General features: G+C 33.4%; 1 protein-coding gene across 1 annotated transcript; it reads left to right on the top strand.

The window, feature by feature from the left end:
* Nucleotides 1–3,518: 3,518 nt before the first annotated feature.
* Nucleotides 3,519–6,625, top strand: LOC116014730 (protein DETOXIFICATION 43-like). The gene is made up of 12 exons (XM_031254676.1): nt 3,519–3,559; nt 3,675–3,796; nt 3,943–4,254; nt 4,412–4,554; nt 4,649–4,784; nt 4,891–4,987; nt 5,094–5,194; nt 5,309–5,472; nt 5,729–5,800; nt 6,032–6,148; nt 6,241–6,458; nt 6,574–6,625. The coding sequence occupies exons 1-12, from the start codon at nt 3,519–3,521 to the stop codon at nt 6,623–6,625; spliced, it is 1,575 nt and encodes a 524-aa protein (XP_031110536.1).
* The last annotated feature ends 7,322 nt before the right edge of the window (nt 6,626–13,947 follow it).

Below are 13,947 nucleotides of genomic sequence, written 5' to 3'. Positions count from 1 at the left end.
AAAGTTTGGAATTCTAACTTTGAAAGTATAGTATTTGAGATTTCTGTAGGGAAAGTTTTGTCTAATCCTTGTTTAATTAAGTTATGATTTGGTACAGTGATGTTGTAGTCAAAGTATGTTTCTGAATTTGGGTCTTGATAAAAAGTATGGATTTCATCAGTTTCCTGATGTTATTTTCTCGGTTAAAAAGTTTTTAGTGCTTTCAAAGTGTGTTGAATAAGTTTATATATATATATATATATATATATATATATATATATAAACCATTTTTATTGTTTGAGAAAACTTCTGATCCCAAGTATAACCCTACTCACAACCAAACAACGAGCCGGAAATATAATGCCATGCATGTCAATTCTACGTTGCTTACATGCATTATATTGCCAAATCTCATTGTCGGAGTGAGATGTTTCCATGGGAATGGAGTGTTAGATATATTTGTAGTCTAACAATTAACTGAATATAAAATTTATTATGAGAAAAATCTAATCTCTTAATAATAGTAAAAAAGAAGTGGTGTTGATCTCTAGTGTTTGTCTCTTGAGTGGTAGACTTGCAAGAGTAATTTTTCATTTTATTCCATACTTACTCAGGATGTGTATTGGTATTATTTACATTAAATGCTATATAATGTAGGCATATTATTTTTCTTATAAATATATTAAGCTTTATATTAGGCACAAAGTCTTATTGACTAAACACTTTATAGTTATTAAAAACTAAGTTACTTAAATAAGCCTAGTCAACAACTTGCACCACATAATTAACACTTTAATATATAATATATATTTTTAAATCAAAATATATAATATATATTATAGGGAAAATTCAACATGGAGATATATAACCAAGCTCGACACGAAGGTCGGGCGAGCTAAGCACCTGTCCAGGGTTCGTGTTGAAAGAATGAAAGTGACCCTTTAACTAGAGTTGTCAAGCTGGCAGGGCGAGGCAAGCCTAGGTTTTGCTGGCCCAGACTGCCCCGCCTTTGGCTCGCGGACTAGCAGGCCCCGCCAGACTATTTTTTTAATTGTTAGCTTATTATTTTTTTAAATTTTATCATTTGTACATACAAAAATAATTAAAATAACCTATACATATTTAAAAAAATATATAATATACATTGCTTTATTTTATATATATATATATAATTTTTTTTTTAAAAAATGGGGACAGCTCCATGGGCCGGGCCAAAAAAGCCTGCTCTTTAGAGGGATTCTATTTTCAAAGCCGCTACCTAAGTAGGGAGCGGGATGGGCCGGCCCGGCAGGCTAAGCCCGTTTTGACGGTTCTACCTTTAACTTAGTTTTTTTTTTTTTTTAAGTGTCAAATAAGTAATTAGACTTACGGCTTTTGTACAATTGGGTCACTGAACTTTAAAAAAAAAAAGTGTAATCATGCCATCAAATTAAACAAGCAAAATATATGCAATTGGCACATTTTTCTAATTTCTTTTAATGCAATTTAAGTTAAAAATGTTTCAACCTTTACTCCAAACTAGTATGGTAGAGGAAAAAACAATTATTAGTACATACTATGTAAATAATATGATAGAATTTTATCAAAAAAAATTAAAAAATATCTCAATTACACATATTTTACTTGTTTGAAAATTTAAATTAATTGCACACTTTCTAAATTTAGTGACCTAGCACAAAAGCAAGAATTTTAGCGTTCTATTTCACACCCTTTCTCTATTTTTTATGATGAAATTAAATTCTTTTTTCCATGGAATCTTACTGCGCAGCTAACAAACTATCACAACACTTGCCACTCCATATGCATATATACATCGGATGCTGTATTTATACAACGTACTTAGAGCATCCTTATCAATGGGGTCTTTTTTTTTTTTTTTTTGAAAACCTTATCAATGGAGTTTATTCATAGTTTTTTAAGGATTTTTGTAAGTGTGATTAGAAAAGAGAAAATTGGGGGATGAAAAAAATAAAATAGATTTAATAATAATAATAATAATAAAAGTGGAGCTGTCAGTTGCACGTAACACGCCCAACGGGTGCACTGCATGTGCTCGCTGGGCTGGGCGCTGCTGTGCGCGATACACGCGCCCGCTGGGCGCCGCTATGCGCGATACACGCTCACAACAGTGCTTCTTCCCTTATTTATACAAGCAACTCTCCTTTCTTTCTCATATCCTCTCTTTCATCCACCTAAGCAAATACTATTCCAAAAATCATCAATAATCTATTGGTGTGGATGTTCTTAGCGGCAATTCATGGGATGCCCTCCACGTTTCCATCCACGCTTGCATGCAGCTGAGCTGTCCTCCACGTCGGAATCCCAGCCATCACATCACCATTATTCAAGCTTCAATTCTCTCATCTAGCTAGTTTCCGGTAAATTATTATATGTAATGGTAAATTATTATATGTAATGGTGGTTGAGAATGGTAAAGTAAAATGTATTTTTGTCTAAAAAATTTGGTCAATTTCATGGTTAAAGGATATAATATTTAGTATTAATTAAGAGTTTAGGAAACGTTCAATCCTATCTTAACCATTTAACCCGACCCGACCCATATTGCATGCTCCGTTTTTAAGGATAAGACTAACATGCGTCCATCATATTATGCCAACTTTCTCACCTTTCCACATGCACTACACCACCATTTACACAATTACACTCACGTACGTCACGGGTCAACACACACAAACAAAAACATTTAACTGTTTTTTATTCTTCGTATGTTATTAATTCCCAGAATTCATGTTTTGTGAATTAATGAAATATCATTAAAATTCAGTTCCATTCAATTTAAAACAATATAAACCTGTCAAGTAACTTTTAGCTCAATGACACTTATATGACTCTCCCAAATGGGAGGTCACAGGTAGTAGTAAAAAAAAAAAAAAGAAAAAAAAACAATCCAAACCATTTATCTCCATTTTATTGAATTTCTTTGTTCTTTCATTTTTATATTTAGTATATGCTATTTCTATTAGGATTTTAGTTATTACCTTGATGATTAGTTTTCCAAATATGACTACAATCTAGGCCTAAAAGTATCATTTCTATAAACACACTTAGACTTGAATTACATGCTTCAATCTCTTCTCTTTTTTTGAAAAAAAATCATTAATTAATAAAATTGTTATTATTTATATATATAGAAAGTTTAATATATTCACGTAGCTCTGTTGAATGCTTGCATCACTGCATGGCAAAATATCTGATAATTAGAGTGTTCATCATGCTTAGCATGTGCACCCAAGCCATTCTATCTCTCTAATCTCTCTCTCTCTATATATATAGCTTAGCTTTACCGTATATATGCATTGTACTCATCCTTAGCCTTACCCACCAAAACATCACCTCCAGCTAACTGTACGTTACGTTACTGAGAGTAAGCTAAGCACAGCAAGTTTCCGTACTCTTCTTTGCTTCCATATATTCACAGTATTGCTATGCAGTGTTCATTTCTTTGTTTGATGCTTACAGGCCACCGGAGAAGAATATAATCTTAATTGTCATTGCCGTTTTCGCCCCTTCGATTCGAGATGTGGATGCTGTTGTTCTTGGTTGTGTTCTATCAAGCAAGGTAGTTAAATAATCTTGATGAATCTGTGTTTTTAAGTATTTTTTGAATTAGATCTATTGTTGATTTTACTTAACTTTACATGCAGACTTTCTTAGTTCTGAGTCGTTGGTTGCAGGAAAGTTTTTAAGTGGGATGATCTGGGTAGGGAGATACTGCAGATGGCAATCCCGGCTGCTTTGGCACTCGCCGCCGATCCAGTGGCTTCCTTGATCGACACCGCTTTTATCGGCCATTTGGGTATATATTTAATTGAAGCATGTGTTTCATCTCAAGCCTAAGTTTATAGTTGAAAATGTTTATATATTATATATGTCCATCACAGATTACTTTTAATGGGCTCTAGGCAACACGTGTACATTTATGTTTATATATTGTGATTATAGGGCCGGTGGAAATTGCGGCGGTGGGAGTGGCGGCTTCAATTATAAACCAGGCTAACAAAGTGACGATATTTCCGCTGGTGAACATAACTACTTCGTTTGTTGCAGAGGAGACGACTGTTAAGGAGGGTAATAATAATAATGAATTGTCGGCTAGAGGTGATGATTGGTCGGAAGGGGGTGTTGCGGCCCAGATTGAGAGTGGAGAAGAAGGGTCAGAAGAAGAGACAGGAGAATCTGATGATAATTCTGAGGCTGAAACCATGGGGAGTGGTTACATGGGAAGCAGCGACACAAATGGCTCTCCTTCCATCAGTGAAATAACTGAGATTTCACTGCAAACTTGTACTAATCCACTTCTACTAACTCATATTTATGTGTATTGGGATCAACTGATGATAAAAAGTTATGTTTTTGTTGTCAGATGTTGAAGAAAATGTGTCACCTGTGGAGACTAATGTGAACGAAAGAGCCGACGGGGAAGTTAAGCGAGGGAGGCTGAAGGTTCCTTCTGCTTCAACAGCTCTAATTATGGGAATGATTCTTGGCCTCCTACAAACAGTGTTCCTCACACTTCTTGCCAGGCCACTTCTGGGCTTAATGGGTGTCAAATCTGTATGTTTCTCTGCTCATTTTCTCGTTTCGTACTGAAAATAACTAACAGCTCTGATATGATCTGATCTCTTTTTGTTCTTCTTGAAACATGCAGGGATCTGCCATGTTACAGTCAGCACTGAAGTATCTTGTTCTGAGATCAATTGGCTCCCCTGCAGTGCTTCTGTCACTGGCGATCCAAGGGATCTTTCGCGGTCTCAAGGATACCACAACCCCTTTGTATGCCACAGGCAAGTAGTGGCAACATTAATCTTATTATATTAGCTTGCTGAAATTTCAAGAAATTTGAGATTTTTCTTGCCAAACTCATATTTGTTTTCTGGGCAAATTAAACAGCTGTATGTGATTCAGTAAATATAGTACTGGATTCTGTCTTTATATTGGCTTGCCATTGGGGTGTCAGTGGAGCTGCCATTGCTCATGTTATCTCTCAGTAAGCTGGCCTGGTCTTATCAGACCTAATAACTTTCTGTTCTGATTCATTGATTGTCTTAACTTTTCAACTTGTTAACATATCTTCTACTCACCTTGATTAACAGGTATATTATGGTACTGATCTTGTTCTGCAAGTTGATTAAAGAAGTCGAGTTGTTGCCCCCTAGTTCGAGACATTTACAGCTGAGTAAATTTCTCAGGAATGGTAAGCGAAGTGACACTTGATTTTACCATTAATCTCATTAGTAGTCTTCTTTCCTTGGCTTGCATTTGTTCATCTGATCTGAGTTTTATGATATGGTCTAATTTCTACCTGCAGGATTATGGTTGTTTGCTAGGGTGATTGCTGCCACATTCTGTGTCACCCTGGCTTCTTCCCTTGCTGCTAGGCTTGGTTCCACAGTCATGGCAGCATTCCAAGTCTGTTTACAAGTCTGGTTGACAACATCTCTCCTTGCTGATGGCTTGGCCATTGCAGCACAGGTAAGGGTCAAGCGTTTACCACTATGTAAAAAATTATACAGAGTACTTAGTAGTAACTTTATTTCCTTATATCTACCTGCCATATTTCAAAAAGTAGGGTGTTGGACTTGGCCTGGCCTTTAGGTCTCTGCCCAACAAAGTGGTTGGATAGACAACTTTAAGACAGCATTAGTTAGTATAAATAATGCATGATACTAAGAGCCTAATGTTTGTTTCAGATGCTGATCAATGTTAGTTTCTGTTTCATCTTGTGTAGGCAATTATTGCTGGTGCAATTGCCCAGAAAGATTATAGCAAAGCTAGAGCCACTGCAGCAAGAGTACTTCAGGTACATATATATATGCAGCCATGCATGTACTTTTTTTTTCTTTTCTTTTTTTGACAAGGAAAATTACAGTCACTATCGTCTAAGGGTATGTACTGGGTAAACTCAGCCTTGTGACCCTAATGTACAAAGAGATAAACCAGCCTAAGTTGCTCACAGTTTACCAGTTCAAACTAACTTGCAACATTATGATTACAAAGTATGATTTGATACAAAATGTGGTTATATTTGCAGATGGGAATCATATTGGGACATGCCCTTGTTATCTTAGTGGGAGTGGGGCTATACTTTGGAAAAGGAGCATTCTCTGAAGACAAAAATGTTCTTCGCATGATAACCATAGGCGTCCCGGTATCTCCAACAACCCTATCAATTAACCTTTCATCAATGGGGATTATATATATATTCTTCAACTTTTGCACTGATTGAATCCAACTTCTCAGTTTGTTGCAGGCACACAACCCATCAACACGATGGCGTTCGTTCTTGATGGTGTCAACTTCGGGGCATCAGATTTTCTCTACGCTGCATATTCTATGGTGTTTGTGGCCGCCATGACCGTTGGATCTGAGTTTCTGCTCCTGAAATCCAACGGCTTCGTCGGAATCTGGATTGCTTTAGCCATTTTCATGCTCCTTCGCACCATTGCAGGCTTTTGGAGGTAATAATTTGCAGTTTTCAAATTCAAAAACTTAGCCAAATTAATTTATTTTTTACCATATATAAAGACTCGATGTTTGTATATATATATTTACGTGTTTTTTGCATGCATGCAGGATGGCGACTGGAACAGGGCCTTGGCGTTTCCTCAGGGCCCTTGATACTTAGCATAGTGTTTTAATTTTGTATTCCCCTTATCCCTTTCCCTTTTTGTAGACTAGATAGTATAAATATGAATTTGTAGTGATTAATGTATTTTGAGTTTGGTTAAGAACTTTTAATAAGAATTATGAATTGCTTTCATTTACTTGCCTAAATGGAAACGCAACAACAACACTACTTAATTGTGTAAAGAGTAAGTGAAAATTTATACCAGCAACATAGACGAGGTACGTGCATGTTTTGGGCACATCCAGTGCAATGTGCGTGTATAAGAGCGAGAATATCAAGTTGAGTCTGTCACATATAATCTTATCTTTTTATTGTGGACTTTGTGTAGTTATCTCTCATGTATAGGTTGTAGGTTTTTTTCTTTGAAAGGAAAGGAGTGTGGTTTGTAGGTTATTAAACAAAAATGAGATTTACCCAATATACATTCTTGCGGGAGATTAAATCAAACAAAATTGAAACCCAATGTTATATTAAGCCTTATAGAATAAATATAATTAACTTCAGATGGGATCAATTAATGCATGATAACTAATACATATAAATTGATTTTTTTCTTCTTCTCCCAAAAGTTTGAATCCCCAACCCCAAGGGCGCGGCCCTCCACACCTTTATCCGACAGAACATTTGGAAGGACGTAAATCATGGTGACTCAATGGCTCATGAGCAAACAATCAAATTAAATTTTTTTTTCTCTAAAGATGTGGTTTTGTTACATTGTTACATGAGGTCAAATAAATTTGTAGTATTGATAATATATATATATATATATATATATATATATATATATATATATATATATATATATATATATATATATATATATATATATATATTTTAAAATAAAAACTATTTGTTTGAAAAATATTTTTGGAGGGTAGGATTTGATATATAAAGAATTTCTATTTCTTTTGCGGAATATGACATTCACTTTTTCAATTGTAGTCACGGAGTAAATGTAATATTTCAATTATTTGTAGTATATATTTAGTATCTAAGTTCTTAGTAAATTGGCGAACTTCATCCACAACAAATTTTCCCAACTTTTTTTTTATTATTTTTTATTTTTTTAGTTTTGTCTTTCTCTCTTTTTTCCCCTATTCTCAGCATTAATTTTCCGTGTTTTCAGCTGCTTTTTCTCCCTTTTTATTTTTATTTTATTATTTTTCCATCCTCATCATTCTTTTTGGCTCCATTTTTTTCTTCCTTTTTGTATCCATATGAACAAGAATTTCTATTGGAACGGTTAGGAATAAGCTAAGTGTAATTAGATTTTATTATTTTAATGATGCATGGTAAAAATTAAGGTTAGGGTTTAGGGGATGTGATGTCATGAAAGCATCTAGGGCAATGTGTGTATAATTCTTAAATGAAGTAGTTATTGTCATTTAATTTAAGAATCATTTGCTAGGTATGGATCTATCGTTAAATATTGATAACTCGCTAATATAGAATTAAAATTGAAAGATCAATCAGTCTAATAATATATTGTTTTCAAAAAAAAAGTCTAATAATATATTAAACATCAAACAATAAATGCAGAATATTCATATATAACCTTACTATATTTTTGTAAAATTTCTAATGGAATGTCGGCGATTATATTTCTCTAATAATTTTTTAAAATGGACGTGCATTGTCACTTTTTTGCACACATATTGCACCGGATGTGCCCGAAAATTGCACATTGAAATATGCACCTCATCTATGTTGCTTGTATACTTTTTTACTTACTCTTTACATAATTATAAGCATCACTATTATATTTACATTCATTGTGCATGTAAAGCTATTTATAAATCATGTTAAAAGTTGAACAAAGTCAATGCAAAAAACTCAAGAATCCCCATTAATGAAAGCTAGCATATATGATTTGTATTGTGTTACGTTGGAGATACATATACCGTCATACCGGGACACCTATAATTATCATACGAAGAACTTTTTGTCTTTTGAGAATGCTCCTCTTCCCAAGTATAATTCCCCTCCAACCAAGACAAGAAGGGCATGTCCCAATGTAATTCCAATCTGCAATTATATAACTTGTGAATAAATATATGTATGTGGACATTACTATATAAGTATTATACTATGATAATACCTTCTTCATCCCCTTTGTAGTATTGTAGTTATACTAGATTCTATATATCTTGCATATATTATACTGAATGATGATTAATAAAAGATATTCTATTGTAGGTTTCGTACCCTACTTTCATAAATTGTCATATCTGTACATCCAGGATATATCTGGTTTGACAATAATAACCACATTTTGTCTCAGATCAAAGTATCAAAGGCATGTTGGATCTGTACGTAGTTACGTATTTGCATGCATGGCTGGTGAAACGTGGAGGGCATCCCATGAATCGCTGCAGATTCCATGAATCCGTTACCAGATGTTCTTCGAGTGATGAAGTAATTACTAGCAAGGGCTTTCTTGTCTTTATACCCTATTAGTTAGTTATAACCGTTCTGGTAGTCTGTTCATATAATAAAGTTCATCATCTCCGAACCCGTCAAGATTTCAAATCTCTCCTTTCTCTATCTCCTTGTCGCTCTTAGATCAGATCAATTAAGTCACAATATAATAGCCTGTTTGCCTGCTCCGATCAATTGCTAAATCAGTGTTTCTGATCTGTTAGAAATTGGTTTTAAGAACGGTGGTTTTAAGAACGGGCCGCGTTGAGCATCCTGCCATAGCCGGCCTTTTTTTTTTTTTTTTTTCCGTGCAGCGTACGTTCAACGTCGGTGCGGAGATATTCCAGAGCTTTAAGCTAAGATTCCATGAAAATGAAGAAAAGTACAGTTGATGAATTTCTTAGGTTAAAGCTTACAGAATTGAAGTATAGATATGAGGAAGACGACGGTTTGGAGAAGGGCAAGAATTATGGTTTGGAAAACTCAAAAATGAACATTTGAAAATACTAAAGTTGAAAAAATCGCTAGGCACTCCTCGGACCCTTGGGGAGTGCATAAGACCCTTGGGGAGTGCCTAAGCCTAGGACGTCTAGGTGTCCGTGTATTTTTTTTTTTAATTTGTTTAAGTATTTTTAATTTTTTAAAGACTAATAATTATAAATTATATAATACTTTAATAGTTAATACTAAAGTATTAAATATTAATCTAAAAAATATCTAGAGTTATATTTTGAGCAAAATAACCCATTAAAAAAAAAGAGCAATAGTTAATCGGCCGACTAGGCGACCTAACCGGTGCCTAGGAGGTCTAGTCGACGCATAGTAGGCTTAGACAGTCAACGCCTAAACAGTCTAGGTGGAACTTAGGCAGTCGCCTAGCCGGCTAGCCGCCTTGACCACCATTTAAGATGATACGCTTGGCAGGATTTTTGCAACACTGAAAAATACTACGAAGTATTATCTTTCCAACTTAAGTAATTTATAATTTCTTTTTCATGTTTTAATTAAATTTATTAAATACAAAGCATATATAATGTTGGGATTATAGGAAAATGTTATAGCCCAACAGCCCAATAACGAGGTCCATTAGAGTCTATTTTTTATTAGTCCAATGGAAAACCCAACTCAAATAATATAGGAATGATGTGATAATGTGTCTAGTTTAGAGATATAGTGGGAACTCATGGTGAATAAGAAAGAGAAAATAGCAGTGGAGGAAAAAAAAACTGTATTAAAAAAAAAAAGAGCCCGCCTAGACACGAGAGTTGCACCTCATGTAGAGTGATCCGCTTCTCTTCTCTGTAGGTGGGCCCCACATGCACTTTCAAAAACCTCAAATTTGCGGTGCTTCCCCACTTTTCTCTTTTTTCCCATTCTCTCCTCCACCTTATTTATTTTTTTCTTAAAAATTGTGCAAAATACACAAATAGGGAGGGCCTTATTAGCCAACAATTAATATTACCTTTGTTATTCACATATACTTGATTACCACTATATTCATTCATCAAGTTATCATCACTTTTACCATTAATTACTCATGAAGTTTCAATTCACATCTCTTGGATCGATGTACTCCTACGTACAATTACCTTAAATACCAAACTATTTATTATGTATTTAGATTTTACACACTGCAAAATTATCACCTACCAATCCTACCATACCTATGTGTCACATTCCTAAGTCCTAACAACTCACGTCTAATCATCACCACCAACCCATTATTATAATTACATTTATTATCGTTATCATTTACTTCATACAACATTGTCTACTCTTCTTAACTTGAACTATTTACTTACCCCACAATCACACAGTGCAACTTACCTACCCCACCCCCATAAATATTATTGCCTCCCCCCCCCATTATATTTGTACTTTTATTCAATAAAAATAATAATTTATTAACCCCACCCCATCTCTATTGGAAAAAAAAATAGTTATGGAGTCTTGTTATTTGGGAATTGAAGGCTTACATCATCCATTCTTCGACATAGACACGACAGGCTATCGCACAACTAACCATTCAAATGTACACATATAATAATACTATGAAATCTTGTTCAACGGTCCAAATATATAATTCATTAATTTCTGTTTATGTATCCCCGGATGAACCTACAAAACCATCTTCAATTCTTTATTGGATTCAAACCTCTACCTAACCGCAAATGCCCAAAGCTGGAATTAAGGTGATGATGAAGTACAACGTTGTAATTTTTATTTTATTTTATTTTATTTTTTTATAAAAGAAAATTCGTAGTTAAACACCCCTCACTTTGAGAAGTTGCTCTTACATTATTACGGGTGAAACTCGATATCTGATATATATATATTTTTTAAATTTTGCTCCTATGACCAACTGAATTGCTTATAAGGCTTCAATCACTCACTTTTAAGGTAGAACAGTGTTGTATTTAATCATCTTAATGCGTGTCTAGTCAAACAACAACACTCTAAACAATCCAACAACGTTGAAAAAGCTATGAGAGGCAAACATACATGATTCTATATGGATTCGTGAAGAGATCTATTCTTTCCACGTTTGGGAGTTGCGGTTCTTGAATATAATATAATGCATATAAAGCCTGCAAACATTTCCCCCAGATAAACCCGGTCTGCAGCTTCTTCTTTTTTTTTTTTTCTTTTTTTTTTAATTTATTTATTTTTAAATCACCCAAAAATATTGTGGAAATTAAAGTAACTTCCAGGCAATCGTCTTACTAGCTGCAATGTACTAACATTTAATGTGTTGGTCAAAAAGAAAGTCTGAAACCAAAGTCTTTAATTTGTTTGTTTGTTTACTTTTTTAGTCTTTGTTGACTATGATTTGCTTCACATGATTGACTGTTTGTGAAGTGTTTGGTTGCATTTATAAAAATTTCCAATTCCATTCTTGATTATCTATTGTTTAGACTGAAAGAATGTAGAAAGAAATTAAATGTGTTCTTTAAAAAAAAAACAAATTCTAGTTAGTAAATATTTAAGAGATATGGGTTTAAAATGAGAGTCTATTAAAGATTCAAGTATTAATTAATTATTTTGTATAATGATTTTGAATGCATGGTATGAAATTCATAGGGAAATCGCATAACACACCGCCCTATCTAAAGATAATTAATGAATAAGAAAATACAAACGAGGTGTCATTAAATGAGTGAAAGAGATAAATTAAAATTATTTTTAATTTCATATAAAATATTAAATGAGTTGGATTCATATGTTAGTTGTAGATTAAATTGATATAAAAGGCACCTAAACAATCACAAGTACATAACCTTTTTTTTTATTAGCTTGATGACAAATGGAAAGACCTCCAAGAATTTAGCTACGTAATTACTATTTATTTTTTGTATGGTTTCATTTTGAATTGCCACTTTGTTGGTTTTACTTAAATAATTCCTCAAAAATTCCTTGTGATATTAGACCGACATTATTGCATATATATACAAAAATATAAAATGTACAACCTGCGCTAGATGCTTCTTGTCTAGACCACACCTCTTCTTAAGTATAATAATATATAATGATCCATGAAAATATGAAAGTCGGTACCATAAGAGTTTGAATGAAATAGCGCAAGTCTCATTCAATTTGACAAGAGCACCATAGTTCAAAGTATAATTTGTCATAATCAATTAAGATATACTTAGTAAACAACATAAACATATTCATAAGTTGTTCAATTTATGATAAACAAATTTTATTTAATTAGTTGAGATGGAACACATCATTCAATTCCATTAACTATTATTCCAAATCAAATCTTAATAAGAGTAAATATGACTCATGTCTCTGTCAATTTTACTCCACCTAATTTTTTAATCTTTCATGGTTATATAGATTTCCATTAAGAAATGAGATATATTTTTCTTATTAATTAAATGAATTCAATTTTTATTTAATTAGGTGAAGTTATATTATTGTTAATGAAGTCTTTGTCATTGAATTTAATTATTAATAAAATAAAATTATATTGTGTCAGATGAAAATATATTTAATTTGATAAGTGTTGATAGCTCTCGAATAATATACACATTAAATATCAAACAAGACAAGTGAAGTAATTCACGACATTAGGAAGTTTCTAATGAAAAGTCAGTTGATAATCTCTTTCTTGGTTTTCTAAAATGTTTCTGCATTGTCGCTTGTACTGAACAGACATATGTAGGCATATACATATATACTGCACCAGATGGTTCTGCACCAGTTGAAGGTTTCTTCAATTCATAATCAAATATTAAATAAGCCATGAAAATGTAGCATGACAGTGATGTACGTACCCATGTTTCTTTAATGCTTTGTTATAATAATTAATTTTTATTTTTTTGGGTTACGATGAAAACTCGTAGACATAATCTTTACTCGAGGGTGTAAAATTAGTTTAAAATGGCATGTAAAGTGATCATTTTGAGTGGGTGCACCTCCTATTTGGCTAGGGTAAAAAGTGAATTTAGATTTTCATAAGTGAAATGTTTAATTCGGTATACTATACACTCAAAACAGAACATGGTGAATGAGAAATTAATGTTGTACCTATTTGAGTTGAAAAAATTGGAATTGAGAAGGGTTACATTTTACGTAATCTCTATTATCCCATCTTAAAAAATGATTTGAATTTGAACTATTATATCATAAAGGCTCTCTTTTGCACGTAGGGGTGCAAACAAAATCCCAATGCAACCCAAACACAAGCGGGGGATGCGTTTTTTTCTTATTGTTTTGTGAAATTTGGTGGAGGAAGTTAATTACGTATGTGCCTTCAAGAACTCAAATATCCTTTTGTGGTTATTAGCAGGAACCAGACTATTCATCATGTGATTGATAGCAACACAAATCTATTAACTTATTTAAGGTTGGTTAACCCGTTGAATTGTGCTCTAAATTGCGGATTTATGGTG

The sequence above is a fragment of the Ipomoea triloba genome, chromosome 4 (genome assembly GCF_003576645.1).
Source record: "Ipomoea triloba cultivar NCNSP0323 chromosome 4, ASM357664v1".
Classification (NCBI taxonomy): Eukaryota; Viridiplantae; Streptophyta; class Magnoliopsida; order Solanales; family Convolvulaceae; genus Ipomoea; species Ipomoea triloba.
This window is presented reverse-complemented; position numbering and strand designations above follow the sequence as displayed.

Excerpts from the sequence above, each read along its gene's own strand:
- LOC116014730 (XM_031254676.1), top strand. The coding sequence starts at position 3,519 with ATGTGGATGCTGTTGTTCTTGGTTGTGTTCTATCAAGCAAG. Across the intron at positions 3,797-3,942 it reads CGCTTTTATCGGCCATTTGG|GGCCGGTGGAAATTGCGGCG; the intron begins GTATATATTTAA and ends TTGTGATTATAG. Across the intron at positions 4,988-5,093 it reads ATTGCTCATGTTATCTCTCA|GTATATTATGGTACTGATCT; the intron begins GTAAGCTGGCCT and ends CTTGATTAACAG.